General features: G+C 40.6%; 1 protein-coding gene across 1 annotated transcript in view; it reads right to left on the reverse strand.

Moving 5' to 3' along the window:
* SLC9A3 (solute carrier family 9 member A3) overlaps positions 1-24,291 on the reverse strand; it is a 146,265-nt gene that overhangs the window by 528 nt on the left and 121,446 nt on the right. Inside the window, exons 10-15 of the mRNA XM_069076082.1 lie at positions 24,064-24,193; positions 5,212-5,327; positions 4,231-4,360; positions 3,213-3,389; positions 2,551-2,623; positions 849-962 (exon numbers count right to left, since the gene is read on the reverse strand). Of these exons, the coding sequence (XP_068932183.1) occupies positions 849-962; positions 2,551-2,623; positions 3,213-3,389; positions 4,231-4,360; positions 5,212-5,327; positions 24,064-24,193 (740 nt within the window). The remainder of the gene's footprint in view (positions 1-848; positions 963-2,550; positions 2,624-3,212; positions 3,390-4,230; positions 4,361-5,211; positions 5,328-24,063; positions 24,194-24,291) is intronic.

The raw sequence follows: 24,291 nt of genomic DNA on the forward strand, positions 1-24,291 counted from the left end.
TTAGCTGCATCACAATATAGCTCTTAAATGAACCTATTGAAAATCAAGAAAGATCCAATACTCAATCTTATGGTTCTCAGAATGATGATCTCAGGTAAAATAAGGCTATTTCATGAAAATTTGTCCTCTTCTTGGTAAGTATAACTATACACTTTAAATATACACACAAAAATGAAAGCGTTAAAACATATACTCATACACATAGTAAAGAAATATCTACCGTAAAAATTTCCTTCTAATGACTTATTGTGGCATGGCAATGGCCCTGGCTTCTCCATGGCTAGGTCAGGAGTGTACAGGCTCTGGCAGGTTTTATCAAGGTGCCTATAATGGATTTTGTCATCAAAGTACCAGACTAATTGGATAAGTTCAGAGACACTCATCACCTGGTTGGCTTCAAGGTGATGAATTCTCTCACCCTAACAACTCCTGCAGACCATCTACCATGACACAAAGGGGTTGTGATTTGTGCTGGTGTATGGAGTATCTACTCTAATGAACCGTCACTTCTTGGGTATCAAAATAGACACATACGTCTACACCTACCCACCTACTCTCTGCCTCTCTATCTTCCCCATCCCCATCCCTCCCCATACCACTTCATCTCATTATATCATAAATGTCTTTCTCACACTTATGATTTGGGAATTTCCTTATTACATGGCCAGCAACTTGAATTTCTTTGAGGTATGGAATTTCAAAATATAACTCCTAAGCAATCTCACTATTTGTAAGGCATTTTTAAATCCAGAGAATGTTCTGAATCTCTGTACTGAAATTTCTTCCGCATGGGTTCGTCCCCTGAGTGATCTCTTTCTCAGGGGCAGAAATACCTTTACTCATCTTACCTGTAGTTGAATCTGTGGCTGTGTCTTGAGTAACACTGGCTAGAAATTCAATTCCACCACTCATTGGCTCAGCTTCATACTCATTAGTCTCTTCAGGGTCTGAAAATTCCAGTTCTAAGGGAAGGAAAAACTATGGACAAAATTCTGCATTCAAGAAACACAAGGTCAAGCTCATTGTCATGGTCAATGATGGCCATTCAGAACAATATTCAAAAATAAATACCACTTCTCATGAAAATGTTCTGCATAGGGGCAGACAGGTAGCACAGTGAGTAAGAGCACCGGCTCCAGTGTTGAGAAGACCTGGAGATCGAATCCCAGGCTCAGACATTTAGCACCCACCCAGAAACACCTGGCCGTGTAACCTTGAGCAAGTTACTTAACCCCAATTGCTTAGGGGTGGCCAGGTGGCTCAGCGAGTAAGAGCACTGGCTCCAGTGTCGGGATGACCTGGCTCAAATCCGGACTCAGATACTCAGCACCACACCCAGAAATAATAACTGGCCGTGTAACCTTGAGCAAGTTACTTAACCCCGACTGCTTTAAAAAAAATGTTCTGCATAATCTGCAATGTTTTTCATTTTGGGTCTCCCTCTTAGAGACCAGTTACGGTTACACACTCATTTCCCAGAAACAGTCTTATCCAGGGAGTGGTTTACAGAGAAGAAGCAGACCAGTGAGTCATATGATAACACTGAACAGGGAGGAGAAGTGGCTTTGATTTAAGAATTGAACAAGAGACAAAAAGGAACTCCAGTATTTCTCAGATACCACCTAGGTTTCCCAAGGGCCCCTATTCAGCCACACTTTGGATGTTTGGGCAAAGTCAGAGCTGAGGAGTATAAAATAGAGGACACCATAATGTGAGAGAAAGGGACTGGAGGGATAATTGAGACATTTATGTCTGCTGAGAAGTGGAGGAAAACTGCTACTTCAGTGCTTCCAGCGTCTATGGTTTCATCGTGTGGGTCCTCCCTCCACCAATGAAGACTGTGACTCTGACATGCCTTAGGGAATGGTTTCATGGGTTGTGGTGGCCATAAACACCGCTCATCGCCTGGTGACCAACCTTTGGATGATGAGACTTTCTGAGCTGAGGCTGGTCCCTGGATGACAGACCTATTGCCAGTCCTATATGAGAACTACTGTTCTGCTAGGGATGACCTCTAAGGATGCAGGCTCCGCTCCAAGTCATGAGGAGCCTAGGGAGAACCCCAGTGGAGGACCAGCATTAAAGCACTAGAGCATAGCTTCTCTTTGTACTTCCTGGTTCTTATTCTTGTAAGCCTATGGATCTCCCAGCCAAGGTATGACTGGAGTTGGAGTGTGGGGCTGAATTTGGAAGGACTTCCACATGGTCCACCCCACCTCTCCCCATTATTGACTAGCCTCTCCTTCTCTTACCAGTTCCGAAAACTCAGGAGTTACATGGTCATGTTAGAACTGGGGTAACAGCTGCTGGGAGGCTCTGATACACCTGCTGGGGAAGTGCACTAAAGAGCTGATTTGCTTGCTGAGAGAAGGAGCCAGTTTTCTAGAAAGGGTCACTTGAGGAGCTTGAGGTAGGAATTCCCCTCCTCCTGCCCATCTCCTCCCTCCTTCCCTCCCTCCCTCCTACCCAGCAATATCTGCCCATGGGTAGATCTGCCAAGAGCAGTCACAGATTTTTATCTATAGGACATGTAATTAATTAAACAATTACCTTTCTCCTTAAAAGCAAAATCATGAGTTGGGCTTTCCATTGGTATTTTTCCATTTGGTATGCTACTGTTTCTCTGTAAAACAAAATGGAGCAACAGGTCAAAGTTTATCAGAGACACATCCGTTACTTCAGAAACCATTGTACTGAATGCATTGTTTTAATAATACTTGATGTTTTCTTAGAGCTTTAAGGTTTCCAAGCACTGTATGTATATTATACAATCGATCCTGACAGCAACCTAAAATAATAACAACAGTAATAACTTACATGTATGTGGCACTTTAAGGTTTTCATACATTATCCCATTTGATCTTTGCAACAATCCTGTGAGGCAGACCCTACAAGCATTAGTGTTGCCACTTTACAGATGAGGAAACCCTGCTCAGGCCACACAGCTGGCAAGGCTTCAGTGCTCCATGTCCAGTGCTCTTTCTACTTCACCAACCTGTGTCTCATTCCAGTGTTCTCTTCTGGTCCATGCCACCTGAGGTGAAGCTATCTTATTAACTAAGTTATCATAAGTAACTAACTAACCAATTCCCTTGAATGGAGTCCGAGATGGAACCACCTCCTTACTGAATTCTTTTCAGGAAACAGTACGAAAGGGCTAGCCCCAGATAGTTTTACCTTGAACACGTCCTAGACATAGCTACATGCCTTACCCTCTTCTGGCCACGATCTCTCTTGTAGAGTTTGGCAGTCTTTTTGGTTTGGTTTATTCCAAGTTTGGTGGATTTGAAAGACTCTAAGCGCTTCCTCATTGTTCTGTGGAAAATTTCTTTGTCTTGTTTTTCATCTTCATTTGATGTTAACTCATGCCGGCTGTAGAGATGTTTGTACTACAGAAAGGAAAGGGAAACCCATGAAGCAATAAAAGAAGAGGTATAATCAAGCTGGACTCAAGTCATGCACACGGCTAACAGGGCTTTGCATTACTTATGAACCCTAAGGTACTTCATGGATTTAACCAACTTCTCTCCAATGACCAACACGAGAGCTTCTAGTCCTCATCAACTCTGACCTGCTTTCTATCCAGAGCCCTTCAATAAATCCATTCTGGTACACGAAGACCTTTAGTTTTGCAATTTATTATTCTAGGAAAAAAAAGCAAAACTGATGGGCCTAAGTTGGAACACTGTAGTTTATTGTCTCATTGGCTTTTGCAGAAGCAAAAGAATGATGTAGCAAAACCCAGGAACTTTCTTTCAGAAGTCACTCATTGACCCTCACAAGTCATTCACTCTTTTTGGACCTTTCCAATCCAACATAGCAGCTAAATCATGAGCTCACTTCTTGTCTGTGTAGCTGCAGAAAGAAGGAGGCAGGGCTTTGTTGGAGCAAAACCATCTGTTTGCTCATGGGGTCAACCATGTTGGACAATGCAGGCTCCCTAACTCCCTCTCCCCACTGCTCCCTGTCCCTTCCTACCCCAACTCCAGCTGCTTTGGGGGGGGGGTGAGAGAGGGAATTTAGGCCCTGGGTGTGTCTACAACAGCCATCTTGCAGACATGTTGTGGGGCAGGGGAAGGGAAGGCATCCCTTTATGTCAGCTTGCTCCCTGCCTTGAGAGGAGTCATGCTGAATAGTGTTACTCATTTGTTATGTCCTCAGCCTATCCAAAAGTCCAAAGTATCAGCACTAATAAAGACTCTGGGCATGGCGTATACAGTGACCATTCACCTCTTGTCTGGGTTTATAAAGATATTGCTGCAGCGTATGGTGAGTGACCGTGTCCTCTGTGTCCCTAATGCTCTTTCTCCTCTGCTCCAAAGCCTGCATGTCCAGGCAAACAGTGCTGACATTTTCTCTCCTAGGAAAGGAAACAAACAAACAAAACATATGATTTCTCAACTACAAATAAGTATGAACTTGTGTGATCACCAAAAAGCGTGACTGTGCCAGGCTCTAAGGCCACAGCTCTTTCATCCCAAGTTGTGTCCCCTCTTAATTCACAGGTAGAAGAGTGCTGTGGCTACCAAGTCCATCCCATGGCCTAGCTTCCCTATTTAGAAAAGGGAAGGGTGAGGGTCTCTGGACCCTGCCAGCTCTAACATGCCATGCTCCAGGAGCAGTAGGGCCAAGGTGATGACTTCAGACACTTTCCGCTGCTGCCTTTGATTCCTGTCCCCTAAATGACCCTATTTCATTTTATTATCATTTAGCAATGGGAAAACAAATACAATTTGACTTGATTGGCCAATAAAACAATGTTTTGCATAATAAGAAGGAGACTGGACCCATGTAGCTTTCCCCACTATTTTCCTTCTTCTTTTTCTGAGTGGGTCCTTGCCAGAAACACAACTGGGATTCATTGTAAGGGATCCAACTGCACCTTAGCCCAGGACTAAATACATAATCGAGGCACTCATTGATTGACTATTATGATTGTCATGGGTCTCAAGAGAACATTAGACACCAAGGGATAAGGACTCTTCCCTTCTTCTTAGTTAAAACTTTTCTTCTTAGTTAAAACTGATCAGCAACACCGTTGAAAGAGAAAAAAGCTTTGGTGTGACTTCTAAGGCTAGGGAGAGGGATGGGACAGGACAGGCATGGATTGCTCCTGACCCATTCACTCACGGTCCTTTCTACACACGTACCTAGACAGTCTTCCATCTGACATTTTCTACTGAGGGAAAACCCAATGAACAGAATGCTTACAGTAAGTAAGAGACTGAGGCTTCTACAGTTGATGGACGAGGGGTGCTGAAGTCCACATTGACGATGTTGTCAGTGCTTGGTGAACGGATAAATGCCAGAGATCCTCTTCTCTCTCCCTGTCATGGATTTGGAGAAATATTTCAGGTTAGTCAAAATGAGCAGTGTTTAATGTTGTTTGTGGGGTTGGAAATCAGCCTTGACTATTTGCTAATAAGGATCTATCATTTGACTATTTGCTAATAAGGATCTATCAAGCTCACTGCCCTCTCCTCTCAGGTTACCCAATCTTACTCCTGGGAATGAAAAGTCAATCTAACCCAAGTTCTGGATAATAGGTATGTTAAATCTGCAAGTCCAAAGAAGAAGTGAAGCTTCCTGCAACACTATTTCCAGCTCCCATGATGGGAGTCAGTATGGAGACAGCTTGGAGCAGCGGAAAGAGCCCTGGTCTCCGGGTTAGGAATCATGGGTTTGAGGCCCAGGGCCAGGGCTCATTCATTTGTGGTGTGACAAGGCACAAGCTACGATGTCCCAGCTATTTCTTTCAAAATGTGAACAAGAATGCTTATGCAACTTGTTTCATGGAGTTATTATGAGGAAAGAGCTTCCTCAATCTTAAAATGTGTTGTTAGCATTATTGCTGTTGAATTAAAGTGGGAATAATTGGTAGAAGATGCAGTGAGACAGATTCCAGCTTGGTTTGAGGAAAAACTGCCTAACAATGAGAATGATCCAGAAGTGGGATGGGCTGCTCCACAGGGCAGTGGCAGCCCCTCACTTAAAGAATAGGCTGGGTAACCACTTGTGGGAGATGTAGATGGAATTCTTGGTCAAGGGTGAGCCCTACTCTGAGATTCTTTCATTTTGTGACTGACCTATAATCTGGGGAAGCTGACATTTCTGAGAACTTTAGGTGAGTCAGAGATAGCCAACAGCATGCTGTTTATTTTTTACCATCTTGGCAGTATTCACTGCATGCTCAGTGGAAGGGGGGAAATACTAGAGAACTGAAAATGAGAGAAAGAGAGAGAGAGAGGAGGAGGAAAAGGATAATGATGATGATGAGGAGGAGGAGGAGGAGGAGAAGAAGAAGAAGAGAAAGATGGAAGGAGAGAGGAAGAGGGGGAGGAAGATGGGAAGGGAGAGAAAATGACTAAGGGAAAGAGAGAACTAAAGTGGGGAGAGAAGGGGGAGAGAGAGAAGTGAGGGAAAGGAAGGGAGAGGAGAGGGGGAAAAGAGAGAGAGATGGAGGGAGAGAGAGAAGAGAAAGAAAAAGGGAGGAGAGAGAAGAAGAGAAGAGAAAGATAGAGGAAGAAAGGAGGGGAGAGAGATGGGAAGAGAGAGAGGGAGGGAGGGGAAGAAAAACTAAAGCAAGGAGGGGGGAGAGGGAAGGGAAGAAGCAGGAAGAGAAGGGAGAGAGAGACAGAGACAGACACAGAGAGAGAGAGAGACAAACTAATGTAGAAGCTATAATATAATTCAAGTTTTCAAGATTCTTGAAAAGGGTGCTTGAACTAACCAGTTAGACAGTTAATAATTATCTAGCAAAAGAAAGAAACTGGGGGGGGAGTCCATGTAAGAGAGAACAGTTCATTTAAAGCTCTTGAACAAATATTACTGAATATATTGTTTTGTCTTTGGTATTAAATTTACATTTAAATGTATATTAAATGTCACTTCTCATTTATAACCAGAAAACTATCCTTCTATCAAGTTATATGAGCAAATCTTGGCTTCTACAAAGTTTCTCCTCATTATTTAATTAGTTATGTATAAGGTCACCAAGAGGAGAGTAAGGTTAGAGTTTGGGTAGACTGAGTTGGGGTACAATAAGGAGAAAGGGAATGCTGTGTGCTCATGTTGGCCAAGCCCCAATACTTTTAGTCTCTTGGATTCAGGCTAAAGTGAGCATTAAGGACTGCACTGAAGGAAAAAGAAGTCACAGAAAGGCACCCTAAAGGAGATGTGGAAATGGGGAGTGCAGGTCTGATGTCTTTGCATTGGTAATGGGTGGGTGTTTTGTGCAGTCCTAACTATAGGAACCTTAGGTGTTTCTTAGGACTATCCAGCAGTTACCTTTCTCTCTGTCAGTCTCCCTGAGCTACTGGCTATTAGCAGAACTTTGGGGTCCAGGACAACCCATAATTCCAAAGGCTTGAATGCTTGCTCAAAAACACGAGTCCCACAGGTAAGTTCGTGAGTGTTTTTAGGTTTGCAGCAGGAGCTGTATACTCGTGCTGCTTTCTTAAAAGACATTTGGATTTGGGCCCACAGTCAAGTCACTAGAGCATGGGTCATTCTAGAGCCAGCAGATACCTTAGAGATCATCTTATCCATGTCTGCCATTTTTGAAAAGGAAACTGAGGCCCAGAAACTTAAGTGACTATCCCAGCGTGACATAGGTGGTGAGTGGTAATTAAAATCTGGATCAGCCCTCTGGCTCCAAATCCAGTGCCCTTTCCATTATACTATACTTGTTGCCAGCCACCTCCCACTGTGATTAAAGGGCACTCGGGACCAAGGCTCCATGCTGTGGGGCATGTTTTCCACTGGGAGATAACCAAAATCATTGTACAGGAACAACACTGGCTTTGATCCTTGATAACCATGACCTTTGATAGTGCAGAGTGTTCATGAGGGCTCTCATAATCTGAGAACCACGTGAACTCTTGAGGAAGAGCAGGAATTTAATAGCACCCAGTGACGTGTGGTAGGATTTACTGTCCTCTACTGAGGTTAATCTGAGAGGGTCACAGGTTTCACAAAGGGACATATGATGACCAGAATTTATGATCTTTTTCATGGTGTCTATTTAGCACCTTTTAAAAGGTAGACAGTGATAAAATAGTAAACACCAAAGATGTCAAAAGGAGAATGGCTTACATTCCACTCAAAATATCTCTATTAATATTCCCTCACGTCTTTAGAGTTATTTAGGGTTTTTAAATCACTTTTAAGTACATTATCTTATTTGAGCCTTACAGTCACCCTGTGAAATGGCTGACAATGACTGCTCACACTTAACAAAGAGCTTTCCTTTCAGCAACTATTTGTTCTTCAGAAATGATTTTAATCTGTATATTTTTTCCTTCTGTTTCCTCATTGTAAAATGTGGACAATAACATCATCTACTTCCGAGGCTTGTTGTGAGGATCCAATAAGATAATATTTGTAAAGGCTTAGCATAGTACCTGGCACATAGTAAGGGCTATTTAAATGCTGGCTATTATTATTTTTAATATGTGCTCTTTATGGATTCATCATTTACAGCCTCCCACTGCCTGGCTTCTACTTGTCCAACTTTGTCTTTGGGAGATATTCTTCTTCTCTTTAATCTTTAATCTCTAAAAAAATTATTTTCCCCACAATTACATGTTATATTACATATTTCCCACAATTACAACAAAACAATTTTTAACATTTTTTTGAGTTCCAAATTCTATCCTCTCCTCTTTAATCTAAGAAAAAAACATACATTTGGTTCTTTACTACCTGTAATTACCTTTATTCTCTTACACTCTTCCTCTTCTTCCTGCTCCACGCAGCAAGCAAAAAAGGAGAGCTCTTTTAAAAAGAATCAGCAATCAGGTTGTTGCTGTTTCCTCTACACTCAATATGTGGAATTTTACTAGTGGCATTTGGCTACCTTTGGAAAGTGGTGCTCTAGACAATGACAATCATGCCCCTGAGCTTTGGGGGTTTCAATGCAGGGAGGAAGTCTTACTGCTTTTGCTCTCTATAGAAGTAGTTTGTCTTGTCTCATCCAACACGTGGTGCATTGATAGTCTGTATTGTTGGCTCTACTCTCAAAGGAAGAGTGGAAGTTGTGAAGTTCCTGTAAAATTTGCCTTTCCTGTCTGTCCCTTGCCTGCATTAACTTCAGAAACACCTGCCACAATTTCTCTAAGGGACCGTTCGCTGATACTCAATTCTTTCAAATCGCCATAAATCAGTACAAACAATGATTCCATCACCACCTCTTGGTCTTCAAAAATGAGCTGATGTGTTTCCAGTTAAAGGGCAATTACTATTAACTTAATTAGAAACCGAGACTCAGAAAGCTCAAGGTCAGACAGTTACTAAATGCTCCCCATGCTGCCTAGCTGGATATTGATAAATAGAAAAGGCAAAATATGGTATGAATTCAGTGAAATCACTCGTTTAGACCCATTTTGGGTTTCTTCTGTCAGAAAAGTGAGAGAGGCTCAATAAGATGCCATTTAAGGTCTTTTTTCAACTCTAAACCCTTCCACTATAAATTTCTATTTATGCTTTTCTGAAGAAAGGATTGGGAAGCCAATCAGTGATGTAAGTAAGACTGCAAGGAGAATGTCTACCTTGCTTGGGAGACTCTTTATAAGCACTTTAGAGGAATGCCAATGGATGTGTCAATTATGAAGAAGGATCGCTATCAGCTTAACACTTTATTAGGAACAGGGACAAGACTTGTGTCATTGGTACAGGGAACTCCTTGGTGAGGAAATTCCTTTCACCAGTGCAGATTGACATGTTCTTGGCAACTTACAGTTTTACAAGCTGCCTAGAGCAATGAGAAGTTAAGTCACTGGTCTAGGATCACATAGTTCTGTCAGAAGCAAGGTAATTTGTATCCTGGCTTTGAGGAAAGCTTGCCATCCATTATTGCATGCTACCTGTATTACACTGAGCAAATTTATAGAAAATATGAATTTTAGAATATTTAAAACTGCATATTTTTACGATGATATAGCAATTTGATTTAAACTGGTCTTCAATAAATTAGTCTCAAGTTTTAGTGAGTATTAGCCACATTTGTTCAGGTGCATAATCTATCACAGACATCCACAACTACTTGTCGATGTATGAGGCTTTGGCTCTTACCCATAGGATTTTATTTGAACCAACAAAAATGCTTCCACAAACATTTTTTGTTACTAAATCACATGATCATTAAAGGTATGCTCATCTTCCAGAGAGGAGCACAGAGTAACCTCTCATGTTGTGGCTTATTTTTGGAACCAATTATAAATTGACTCATTGAACTTCCAAGTAAATAGATATCTCTACCATAAGAGTCACCATTTCCTCTCCACTCCCATTTCCACCCTGGTAGTCACTCTACATCTTCATTGGCTCATTCTTGGACTACTGTGGTAGGCTTCTGAAGAGGTCTCTCTCTCTTTCCACCTCCTGTCTCTCCTCTTCCAGTTCAGCCTACACATGGCTGTTGCAATTATCTTTCTAAAACATGCTTTCATTATGTCATACCTTGCTGAAAAGTCTTTTATTGGATCAAGTCCAAATTCCTCATCTTGTATGCAAAGCCATCCAATTTATCTGTTGAAGCTTAGTTTCACAGAATCACACAATCAGAGTCTCAGAATTGGAAGGGACATCACAAGCTACTAGTCTGATCCATAATGGAACAAGAATCCCGCTACAACACTTGACAAGTGGCCATCCAACCACTGCTTAAAGTTTTCTAATAAAGGGAAACCCAGTACCTCCTGAAGCAGTCCCTTCCACTTTGTTATAAAGTTTTTCAGAGAGACTTATTTTAGCTTTTTGCAACTTTCATTCATTGCTCTTAGTCTTGGGGCCAAACAGGATTATTTTAATATTTCTTCCATGTAATAAACTTTCAAATACTTGAAGGCAACCATCTATTATGTATTTCTCCTCCTGACTAAACATCAATTACTCCTTTTGAGGAAGAAGAGTGGGAAAGCTCACTAACATAGGGTGCTGTTGGGGGGGGGTATTGCCAGACAGGAGTGATAATGCACAAAAGGGGGGAGAAGAAAGTGAGAAGGAACAATAGAGAGGGCCAGAGATAATTTTTTCTCATTTTGACTAACCCTGTGGCATCCCAGCATATTTGGAAATGAGATAAGACTTTGAAATACAAGATGATCTTGAGTGTTGGGACTCTTCGTTCTGTCTGGATAATTTCCCCTTGCTGTTTTATCTTTATTAAAAACCTGAGTTTTTCAAATGCCATTTTAGATGGAAAGCTCTCAGACCACAGGAGCTGTATGTATTTAATTAACTTTATACAGTATCAAGTACAACATGACATACCCACATGTGGCCCTATATCCCAGGAATCTGAGTCTTCTAGGCTCTTGATATCTGAATGTTAGCCCACAACTAGTTTTCTATTTTCTCCACCTAAAGGGGAACTCACCCCTTACCCTAGAGTGATGAGATAATGTTGCCTCTATGGCTTTATTGGTTTCAACCCTGTCCGGTGCAATTCTAGATGGCCCAGGTGGTACATTTTTGTTGTTGTTCTTGGGTCATATCTTCCACTGACAAACGCAAAATGACTTTCAAATAGGGCCAAACAATCAAAGGAGCAAGAGCTCAGGGTGTGGACACTACAGAGGATGGTCATGGGAATGTCCTTCTACTTTACAGGGCTGGGCTTTAATTAGTGCTGACTTCATTTATTTAATGCTCTCTTCACTAGCCCCATTTGGCAAAATGTTCATGCTATTGCTGGGTTCATTTTGAATATAGCGACTTAGAAGTTTTTCTTCTGATAAGCACAAAAGCACTGAGGGTGGAGGAAGATTTGTAAGAACGTGCAAATAGATACTATTATCCTCCCAGGACTAGTTAATAAATGAACAATTTTACAAGAGTACAGAATAGATGAATTGCAGAAGAGATACCATTCTATGATATTCTTAATAGCTTTCCAGAAGCACCCTCTTCCTATCCAACTAGTGTTTAGGCCTGGCCTTGTTTGCCTTGTAGCTAACTGCCCTGCATTCTATGGAGAAGGCCTGGTTAAAGGCTCCCCAAACAAGAGCTCCCAGATCAACTTTTTTTCTTTTGTTTCTTTTTTCTTTACATCAAGTTCCAGTTCCATTACACTTCCTTTTCTCCACCTATTTGCAAGGCTGGGAAAGGGGACAGTACCTGGATAAAACTAAACGTTTGACACCAGTCCTAGTCCAGTCGATAACCCCCAACTTCCCTATTCACAAATATAAACCATCTGCTGTTGCTGGAGAATGTGCACCTGGATGACACCACTTACAGTGTTTTGTTGTTGTTCAGTTGTTTTTAGTCATCTGCAACTCTTCATGATGGCATGTGGGGTTTTCTTGGCAAAGATACTGGAGTGGTTTGCCATTTCGTTCTCTGGCTTATTTTACAGATGGGGAAACTGAGGCAAACAGGGTTAAGTGACTTGCCCAGAGTCACACAACTAGTAAGTGTCTGAGGCTAGATTTGAACTCAGGAAGATGAGTCTTCCTGAGTTCCAGGTCTGGCACTCTATCCACCGCACCATCTAGCTGCTCCTACAGTGTTATAATCCATTGTAAATAACAACACAGTAATAACATCAAATTTATACCAAGAGTCAGGGAAGCGTCATTTCATTATACTATTGTCAGCTCCTTAAGGGCATAACAAATCTTCCTATTTCTAGGCTCTAATATTGAGTTCTGAAGTTGAAGCTGCAAGCATATCAATAAAAATAGTCAGGTGGTCATGGAAAGATGGGTATGATCCATGAGAAAAACTGAAGGAAGAAGACATTCTGGGCAAGGCCTCGAGGCCACATGTGGTCTTCTAGGTCCTTGGGTGTGGCTTTTTGACTGAGTCCAAACTTTACAGAACAAATAATTTTGTTAAGTGGATTTGTTCTGTGAAGTTTGGATTCAGTCAAAGGGCCACATGTGGCCTTGAGGCCTCAGGTTCCCCACCCCTGTTCTGGGCTGAGGCAATAGCATTGGAAAGGCATAAAGATAGGAGTAAGTACAGTGTGTGAGATTTAAGGGGACATAGTATAAGCACATGTTGAATTTCCTCACATGCCTAGATGCTGATAATGCACAGAAGTTAAAAGAACACTTGGACAGAACATTCTCTGGAAAAGAAAGGTTATGGCCCAAGGCATGGTTTGAAAGGATAAGAAACTTGGTGAACAAGGGTCATGCTGATTAGGAGCTATTTTTCCCCCCAAAAATGTTACAGGGAGATGTGGTAGAGAACGGAAAGTAATGAAAGATGATAAGCTGTATCATCTTATAAAACAGCAAAACGTTCCTGAAGAGAAAATGAACCTTTAGAGAGCCGAGTTTGAGAGTATGCTAAGCCACATCATAACAAGAGTATATGTTGTGGTTATGGTTTGTCCTTTATTCTCAAAGAGGACTATGACATCAGGGAGACGATGGCATGACTTTCAAGTGAATTGGATTTAAGTGAGGGAGGGCTGTGCAAAGTCACCGGCCTCACTTTTCCCTCCAGAGTCACCTGGGTCCAGTGGCCAGATACTGATGAGGACAACTGAAGATGGTCCAGGATGCAGGGGGAGACCTTGGCCCTTTTCAGCTAAGGTCTTTTCAAGTTCTCACTTGGAGTGAGGCAACACCCATTCACTGAACAGACCTCTTTAAGAAGTGAATTAAGGGATAGCCCCTTTAATAAAAAAAAAAAATAATTCAAACTGGGAGGGGAAGACCCTCGGGGTTGCTGACCAAAAGAGAAACAGTTACTATTGACATTCACTCTGAATCAATAGGTCCCCCAAAATAACCATTAAGTAGTGCTTGGGCCGGGACCTATCATTAACCAATCTATGAGCTCCAGAGTGAATTGGGTTTAAGGCTTGATCCTTAAGAAATTGAGCCAGTAAACCTCAAATTAACTAAGTAGCTTTTGCCCATGAAAAATTTCCCTTCCTTTGGACAGAACACCCTCAGTTAAGGGAAAAGGAGAATAGAGGAGAGGACGGGACAGGACAGGTAGGACAAGGGGCCATCTCTTGATTCACTTCTTAAAGAGGCTTATTCACTGAATGGGTGTTGCCTTACTCAAAGTGAGCACTTGAAAGGACCTTAGCTTAAAAGGGCCAAGGTCTCCCACTGTATCCTGGGCTATTTCCACTTGTCCTCATCAATATCTGGCCACTTGACCCAGATGGCTCTGAAGGAGAAAGTGAGGCTGGTGACCTTGCATACACCTCCCTCACTCAAATCAAAGTCAATTGCAAGATATATTGTCTCCTCCCTGATTCCAGACGAACCACAACCTGTGAGTGGTCCAAGCTGCCTGGATGGGGACCTAGCTGGCTCAGAGGATCACACAGTTCTGAGACCAAGTTGGGATATGAACCTAGGTCTTTGGACTCTAAGGCTCAAAAGTACTCTTTTCCATTAAGCAAAACTCATTTTCTTTCCATGAGGAAATGATAAAGGCATTTGGGAAGACCTAGTCAAGAAGAGCAACAGTACCTTATTACATAAAAGCAGGGGCACAATTTAAAAAAGCATTTAGGTACTTCTTTTCTTTTTCTTTCTTTTTGGAGGGGGAAGGCAGGGTGATTGGGGTTAAGTGACTTGCCCAAGGTCACATGGCTAGTTTTTGTGTCAAGTGTCTGAGGCGGGATTTGAACTCAGGTCCTCCTGACTTCAGGGCCGGTGCTCTATTCACTGTGCCACCTAGCCACCCCTAGGTATTTCTTTTCAAGATGTCTTTAAAATAGACTGGAATCTTCTCAAAGAATGAAAAAGATCAGAGATCATATTTTTAAACAAAAAGTTGACTGAGACTGCATTAGCAACTGCTGACCTATCTAATATATGCATGCCTCCTTTCTCATCCAATAAAGTCTTTATGAGAATGATCTTTATACATCTGGAGGACAGGCTCGATGAAAACACAAGAAGGCAAGCTTTCACAGATTATTTTCTATAGCAGACTGCGTCTTTAGACACCAAACTGATGAGAAATATAGAAAACAAAACAATTTTTGATTCTATTATTTGTTGATTGTTTTACAGGAATTTGACTTGCTTCCTTCAGGTTTGTACATGGTAAGTGCTCACACGGTGGGCAAAAGAAGTGATATAAGGACACTCTCAAGGAATCTCTGAAGAACCTCAGTATTAACTGCAACATCGAAGAAGGCACTGTGCTCTATGAGCAAAACAGAGTCATAGAGGCACAAAGGAAACATGAGCCACACAAATCCAAAGCCCCCTCCTCCTAATGCTTTAACAGACCACTTGTGTCCATCTGTGGTACAGCCTTCCGCACTTGTATTGGTCTGCTCAGTCATACCTGAATACCTTGTACCCAGACTCCATTGTGGTGTCGTTGATCTTGGAAAACAAAGAATGAAAAACAAAAAACTCCCTTCCCTCCAGGCTTGTAAAGAAAGTGCTTCATAAACCGTAAGTGTAACGTTAGAATCTAAACCTTGTGCTTCCACTGTTACTGCTGATGCCAGTAGGTTGTTACAAAACACCAGAAAATGTCTTCCATTTCATATGTAAAGACCTCCCTCAATCAAATTGTCTTCCATGCATATATTAAAAATCATTCAAAACTTGGACAGATGTAATAACTTTGTGCAAAAAAAGAAATAACTCTGTTCAACAATCTTCTATACATCAATATCGGGCAAAGCATATAACAATATAATATAACACACACACATATATATATAAAACAATATAATAGTTATATATATTGATCTATTTATTCATAAGTGTTATGGAAGATTGACATGCACAGTCCCTATCAATGGAGAGGTTCTCCAGATGTTTCTTTTAATGGATAACATTGTGTTGATTGCAGTGATCCCTGGAACACTATAAAATCTCCTAGTGAGATCAGCAGTCATTCAGAAAAGATTGGCCAATCCACCCATATTGGAAATATAAAGTGATTGAAAAATACATTTTTGCAAAGATTATGAAACACAGTAGGGTAGATCTCTTCTTGAGTTAGTTCATCAGTACATATTTCTTGGAAATATGATGATGATAGCTAATGAACTAGACCCAGAGGTGAAGGAAATAGGCAAATCACATTTGGGAAATTGAACAGCACTTTCAATTATTCTAACCTGCTTATTACCACAAATGCTACCTTTTTAAAAACACTAATATTCACTTCATGATACCATATAGATGAGAATTACAGAGACCAACAATATGAAAAGAGTTAAAATATATGTTACTCAAAGAGTAATGGAAACTGCATGGTGGATATAAGAAGACCATAGACTATTTTTTTTTTGCCTTTTGGAGGGCAATTGGGGTTAAGAAACTTGCACAAGTTTACACAGCTAGTTTTGTGTATGTGTGTGTGTGTGTGTGTGTGTGTGTGTGTGTTAAGTGTCTGAGGCTGGAACTGAACTCGGGTCCTCCTGACTCCAGGGCTAGCACTTTACTCACTGTGCCACTTAGCCACCTGACCATGGACTATTCTTAAGGTTGTCTTGAATACAGTTGACTTGAGTAGTCATGTGATAGCAATCATCAATAATGCCTCACATGTGTATGGTGTTTTAAGATTTAGGATGTGCTTTCCCCACAATAACCTTGTGAGTGAGGTCTTACAAGTGACTGGTCTGAGATCACACAACTTGGTTCCAGTCCCAGATCTAATACTTACTAAGTTGTGTGATCAAGGTCTTGCCTGATGCCAAGTTCAACATTCTTTTCCCTATGACCCCCTACCTCTCAAGAACAGGTATGACAAGAAAAGTCAATGGCCTAGTCATGTAGTAAGAATGAGGAATAAGAGACAAGACAAAGAGTTGCACTGGCATTTATGAAAGACTCTGTGGGAGATTGATGAAAAGATATAGATATGAAACAATATGAAGAGGCACAGATGAGTTGAAATTTGTGGAGTAGAGGGAGTACCATAGGATCACAAAATCTGAGAGTTGGAAGGGACCTCAGTGGCCATCTACTTCAACCCATGCTGAAAAGATCATGGATCTATAGAACTATCAAAGTGGAAACATCCTGAAGTAGTTGTATATATGGTATTAGAGGTGACATTGGAGTTGAAGGTATTCAGTACTGCTGTGATAGTTGGATCAATGAAGAAAGATGACTTATTCAAGGTAGAGTTCATAGAAAGAGAAGAACAGTTATTCGACTAAGACCATGGTTAGGGACTGAGGGGAGGGATATACATTTTTTTTTTTAGAGAAAAGATAGAGGAAGAAGAGCCAACCATTTTAGAGAGAGAACCATAATAGAAGCTAAAGGAGAAGAGAATTTCAAGGAGGGGGAATGTGTCAATAGTGTTAAATGTAGCAAAGAGGGGAAAGTAGATATAGACCGAAAAAAACAACCAAACTTTGGATTCGACCTTAAAGAAGAGTCATAGAGACCTCCAATACTACTTTCTATAGAATGGTGGGGACAGAAGCCATATTATAAGGGATTAAGAAGGAATCAAATGCTGAAGAAATGGAAGGAGTAACTATAAATGACTAACTTGAGATCTGTTGTTGGAGGGATGGAAATGAATAGGAAGGGGCAAAAGTGTCCTTTCAAGGGCTGTTTTTGTGTGTGTGTTTCTTTTTTAAAGTAGGAGAGACCTGAGCATGTTTGAAGGGAAGGGGGAAGGTGGCTCATTTCCTTTTTAACAAAGTTACTATAATATAATATATTATGATATATAATATATTATTATTATATTAAAATATAATAGTAATAATATATTATAATATTCAGGAGAATATTACAGAGATAGTTTACCTAGATTTTAGAAAAGTATCTGATAAATTCTTTCTTGCAAGATTTTTGCAAAAATAATGGGAAAATATGGGCTACATGACAGTATATTTAGGTGGATTCAAAACTGATTGAATGGCTGGATCTAAAGAATAGACATTAATAGATTGATGTCATCTTGGCAAAAAGTCTCCAGGGGAGTGTCTTAAATATCTGAGATTGGCCCTGTGCTCTGTGAGAATTTTATCAGTGACCTGAATAAAGTCACAGATGGCATGCTTATCAAGTTTTCATATTACACAAAGCTAGGATGCATAACTCACACAGAGAACATAGAGATAAAATAGAGATTGATAGGTTAGATTATTGGGCTGAATGTAACAAGACCAAATTTAATAGGTATGAATATAGTCTTGAATTTGGGTTCCAAAACTTGACTTCAAAGCTAAGAGATGGGGGAGATACATGAGTGTGTATGTGTATACTATATGCATATCTGTATACACACAGATTTATAGACATATATGTTGTTTCTCCTACTTTAAAAGAGAAACACTACAGATCTCTTTTTGGCCCCTTCTTATTAATTTTCTTCCCTCCAACAACAGTTCTCAAGTGAGTAATTTATATTTGTTCCTTCCCTGTCTTCACGATTTGATCTCATCTACATCTCTTGTAATATGGTTTCTGCTCCTGCCACTCTACAGAAAGTGGTATGGAAGGTCACTGTGACTTCCTTAAGGTCAAATCCAAATACATATTTTTTTTCTCAATCCGTATCTTTGGAAAAGGCATACACACACGAATACATACATATAATGTATTTATGTGTGTATGCCTCCCCTCACTTATAGTTAATTACATGTATATATATTATATATGTACATGTATATATATAGATATACATAAACACACATAAATATATATCCCTTCTAAGAGGATTTTGTGGGGATTAGTGGACTGCAAGCAAACTTAAAGTAACATTGGGCCTCATTAGGAAAGGCATAATGTCCAGGACTAGGGAGGCAAAAACTCCCTTACTCTGCTCTGGTTAGATTGTTTTTGGAATTCTGTGTTGAGTTCTAAATACCACGTTTTAGGAAGGAAATTGATAAATGGAAAATATCCAAATGCAAGTGAACCAAGATGGTGAAAGGCCTGACGAAGATTAAAGATATGCCAGATGAGGATTAAAGAAGTGGGGACATTTGCCTGAAGGAGACTTGGGGTAGGGAATTATAGGTGACTTCATATATATGATGGGCTGCCAGGTGGAAAGGGGAATTACACTTTTTCTGCTTGGCCTTAGAGGGCAGAATTAGAAACAAGGAAGAAACTGAAATGAGGCAAATGTTGGCTCAATGTAAGAAAACATCCTAAGAATGAGAGTTAACCTAAAATGGAATGAGTTGTCCACAAGAGAGTGTGAGATCCTCCTTATTAGAAAGCTTCAGGCAAAGGCTAGCAGAAGACTATATGTCAGATATTTTGAAGAGAGGAATCTTGTTCAAGTAAGAGTCAGACTAAACAGCAGCTGAGTCCTTCCAGTTCTGACAGTGAGTGGTTTTGTGTTTCTTTAAGTTACCAAAAGGGAGAGACTGGAGATTCAATTCAATGCAATTCAATAGGCATTTATTAAACTCTTACTGTGTACCAGATACTTGTCTAGGTGCTAGAAATTTGAAGATAAAAAGGAAAACCATCCCCACCTTCAAAACCTCTATTCTATGGGAAGATAACAATATGTACTCAGATTAAAAGAACACAAAATAATTGTGAGGGGGGGTCCTTACAGTTGAAGGGTAACAAGAAAGGTCTCATGTGGGAGGTCGAGTTTAAACTGAACCCTGAATAGAGCTAGATATTTTTAAAAATGAAGATGAAGACAGAGAATATTTTGAGCATGCTCAGTTTTTTGGGGGGGCAGACAGTATGCTAGGCACAGAGACAGGAGACAGAAGAACATAAGGAGAGTGACTCAAAACAGTCAAAACCAGATTGGGGCTAAATGCTTCATTCAAATGCTAAACGGGGGGGAATTTGTATTTTCTCCTAGCAGAGGCAATAAGCAGTCACTTAGGCAGTGGCTGGGTGAGTGAAGAGGTGATAGAGATGAGGTAAGTTGTGATTACAACCAAACAGACACAACAAACTATTTTGCTATGTGGAGTAAGAGGGTACTCCTAGGCTTTGCCTGTGAATGAATGACAGGGTGGAAGTGCCCGCAGTGGAGAGGGTGGTGATCCAGAGGGGGTGATTGGTGGTGGAGTGGGGAGGGGTGAGTCCAGCTTTAGAGGTGATGCCTTGTGGAGAAATCCACATAGGAATGTCCAGGCCTGGAATTCCAGAGAGAGAAGGGGCCTAAAGATGTTGATTTGGAAATTATTTGCATAGAGATGGTAATTGAAGCTATGGGAGCTGATGAGATCACTGAGAGAGTGAAAATGGAAGAGAAGAGGGCCCAGAACTGAACTCTGTTTTTACAGATACTAGGGAGGAGGGTCAGCAAGGGCTCTTGGGAGGTGTGATGGCATCAGGAGCACAGGTGGAATGACTGGTTTTAGAGATGAGGTAGGGTTACCTCTTCCTTTCAGACAAGAGGGTGGAAAGAGAGGATAGATATAGAGACAGAGACATTTTAAAATGAAGATTGGGACGCTGAGACTTCATATCAGATGACTCTAATTTCTTTTAGAAATGTAGGAGGCAAAGTCATACAACCCTCAAAAATGAGGGTTGAAGGAAATTGTATTGGAAACTTCAGGAAAGGGAGAAAATTTGATATAACCGAGATACTTAGCGATCCTTTGAGTAACTGAGGGGTGAAGGATAGTACTGTTAACTATGAAATGTCAACCCACAGTTAGCATAGTGCCTGGCACACAGGAGGCACTTACTGTTTACTGACTGTGAAGATGACTTATAATGGCCAAATATTCACAGTTTTGAATTTCCTTCAGCAAAACGTGTGGAAGCCTGGGTGTGGAAGAGGAGAAGGTAGGCAGTGAGTGATCCATGGAATTGAGCATGATGGGCAACTTGGCAGAAAGTCACAGAGGTGAGGGAATTTTGGTGGTGAAGAAAACAGCTATTACAATCAGAGAGGCAGATGGATCTGTGGAGCAGGAAAGTCTACCATGCTAACAAGTACATCGGCTTCTCCTCCCACTCTAAAACAGCCTGTAGGCAGCAGGAAAGAGAGAAAAAAATGTTGGGTTGGTGGTAGATTGATGCATTAAACTGTGCTGACTGAGCTATTTGTTTCGGGAAGAAAGAAAGCAAGAGAGCTATGTGAGACTTCTTTGTGACTAAGAAATGTACTGCAGGGGAATTTGGTTAACTGAATGGCTGTCCCTACATGACTGTTTTTTGTTCCCTGTACTGACGTTGTCCCTAGGGAAAATTTTATGAACTGGGCCATGGTGAAAGGTACATATCTTAGACATAGTGTACACAAAAGGCCTGGGCAGTGATGCCTGTGCTCCCAGGTCAGTGATGGCTTTGTCCTTGACAGCACCTTCTCAGCTCTTTTGTGGTGTGCCAAAAGTAATGGGACTCTGATGACTACACTGAAAGGGAGGGGAGATCTTTGGACTAGAACTCAGAAGACATGGGTTCTCTAGGGCAAGGGGCCTTATCTTCCTGGGTCTCAGTTTCCACAACTGTAAATTGAATAGCCAATATCCCTTTTGTCTCTAAAAATCTATGACTGTATGAAAATAAGTGATCCTGATATTAGGGATTGGAATGGAGTCTGGTGAAGTCAGAAGAGGGTGTAAGTCTCAGCAACACGGGTAAGTGGTAGTGAATGCCAGTGGGAAGACAAAGGACCCATGATATGTGCAGAATAAGAAAACTGTCTGGCATGGCAGTAGCGGTCAGTCAGAGGTAGTGCAAAGGTCCCTAAGGATGATGCCACTCAGAGCAAGGTCCATGAGGTGGCCGTGTGGCTGAGAGAGAAGCAGAACAATAGCAGGAGCTTGTGGGGCACCTAAGGGGCACAGTGGGTAGGGCCCAGGGGCTGGGGTCAGGAGTACCTGGGTTCAAATCCAGCCTCTGGGGAAGTCACTTAATTTCTTTTTGCCTCTATTTCTTCAACTGTAAAATGGGGATACTCATAGTAACTACTTTCCATGGCTGTTGTGAAGATCAAATAATAATTGCCAAGCGCAGTGCCTGGCACATAGTAGGTACTATATAAATGTTAGCTATTATTATTATTATTGGTGGAATATGTATGAAGGTTTTTAAAGAGGTAGCAGGCAAAACCCTAGGCAAGCCTCTCCAGTGGGATTTTACATACATTATCTTGACACCTCTCACCCTCTTATGGCAAAAGCCTCCTCATTGGTTCCCCTGTAGAGTTTTCCTCTTGCTAAGTCATTCTCCACCCAGTGGTCAAACAGACATTTCCATAATGCACAGATCTAACCATCTAAAGAAAACATGAATTCCTTGACGGCTAAGGACGTTTCACTTTTGTCTCTGTATCTCTAGCACCTAGCACAGTGTCTGGAACATAGGAGGGGCTTATTGAATGTTTTTGGATTGACTGATGCCACTCTTCTGGCTCTTTATTACTGCTAGGATAAAATAGAAACTCCTCCATTTGGTATTAAATCCCTTGACAATTTTATTCCAACCTGTCTTTCCAGGCTTGTTCTATGTTACTCTTCTTCATGTCCTCTACAACCCAGCTGGACTGATCTGTTTCCTGTTTCTCATAGGTGCCTTTCCATTTCCTGTCTCCATGCCGTGGTTGTCCTCATACCTAGAATTCAGGCCTCATCTCCACCTTTAAGAAGTCTTTGCTTCCCTAAAAGCTCAGTTTGAGTGACACCTCCTATGTGAAGCCTTTACTGCTGGTACCTAATTCCTGAAATTATCTTACATTGTCTCTGTTTCCATTTTGTATTGATTTCTATTAATCAATCAATCAATCAACCAACCAACCAATAAACATGTATTAAGAGCCAATTATATAACAAGCACTGTGAAGGAGAATAGCATATAATAAGCCTGGAAAAGTTGACTGGAGGCAGAATGTGAAGGTATTAGCTTATACTCTACAACTGGATTATTTCCTCCAAAATATGTGTTGGCTATAAAAAGAAAAAAATGAAATTGTCTCTGATCTCAAGGAGCTTACCATGTATCAGGGGAGGGATGTGTGTATGTATGTATGTACCTATGTATACACATTTATATGAATACATGTATGTATATATACATGTTCAAAATATATAAAGATTAATATATGGTATTTGGGGGGAGGATAGCACTAACAGCTGGAAGGATGAGAAAAGACTTCCTCTAGAGGTGGTCCCTCAATTGAGCTTTGAAGGAAACGAGAGATTTGTAGGCAGAAGCGAAAAGGGGGTGCACTTCAGGCATATGCTCTTTGTGCAAATATATATGTGTACATATATACACACATGTATAATATACTATTGTAACAATACTTAATATAATAATATAACATTAGATAGTACATGTGAGAATATTAAATATAATTATAGTTTAAATAAAAGCTGTATATAATAATTAAATAACATAACAAATAAATATGTAATTATATAAGATTATATATAATAAATTAATATATTATGTGTTGATACAATAATATAATATATAATGTAATATATGTTAATATGTATGTATATGTTATATAAGATCACAACAAATATATTAATTATATTATATTTATATTATCATAACATATGATGTGATATAATTATGTATGTATATATTACACACATATACACATTTATACACATATACACATGTATACACATACAAAGAAACATCTCAGTTTCTTTCTATGTAAAATGAGCAGGTTGGGCTAGTTGATCTCTAAGCCATTTTCTAGCTTTCCGTTTTAGGTACATGACTAACCTTTGAAATTGACATCAAAGACATTGAAATTCTTTCCTGTGACATGGTCTCCAGTGCCACAGAGAATCGAATTGGATAAGCCATGTTCTGATTAGTATGATAATCTTAAGATCTTATGGTATCTTTGTCCTAGGAGGCATCTTGGAAAGGCATAATTTTTGGAGAAAGACATGGAGAAAGAGAGTAAAAATGATGACTTCCTCAGGTGACACCCTTTGAGGGATGGCTGTCAAAACAATGAGAGGCAGCCTTAAGAATGGAACTAGAGTGAGATGCTCAGAACTTGCAGCTTGACAGTCAGGCGGTGTGAGAAAGGTAGCACTAAACCTTGGTAATTCCAAAGAATGCCACTCAGTAAAACCAAAAACAGGGAACACACTTAGACAGCACTCACACAGAATTGTAAAATTGTTTTGAGCCTAAGGAAAAAGTTTAAGGATTATGGTCAACGGTCTAAAATACTTTTTGAAAGTACCTCAGCTACATAGCTAATAGCATCCTTCAGGTTGAGCTCGTGGAAAACATTCAGAATCCGGTCTCTGGACTTTTGGGCTGATCTTCTCATCAGTAATTTACTTAGGACTTTTCTATCGAAATTGGACCACCTAAAGATGTAAACAGAAATGTTGGACAACAGGAGTGGGTACAATACCTTCAGCATCTTCAGGCTTCAGTTTTTTATCTGCAAAATGAGGAGACTGGA

Source organism: Petaurus breviceps, unplaced genomic scaffold, assembly GCF_028583685.1.
Source record: "Petaurus breviceps papuanus isolate PSGF00001 unplaced genomic scaffold, PetGlider_PUasm1.0 151, whole genome shotgun sequence".
NCBI classification, from domain to species: Eukaryota; Metazoa; Chordata; class Mammalia; order Diprotodontia; family Petauridae; genus Petaurus; species Petaurus breviceps.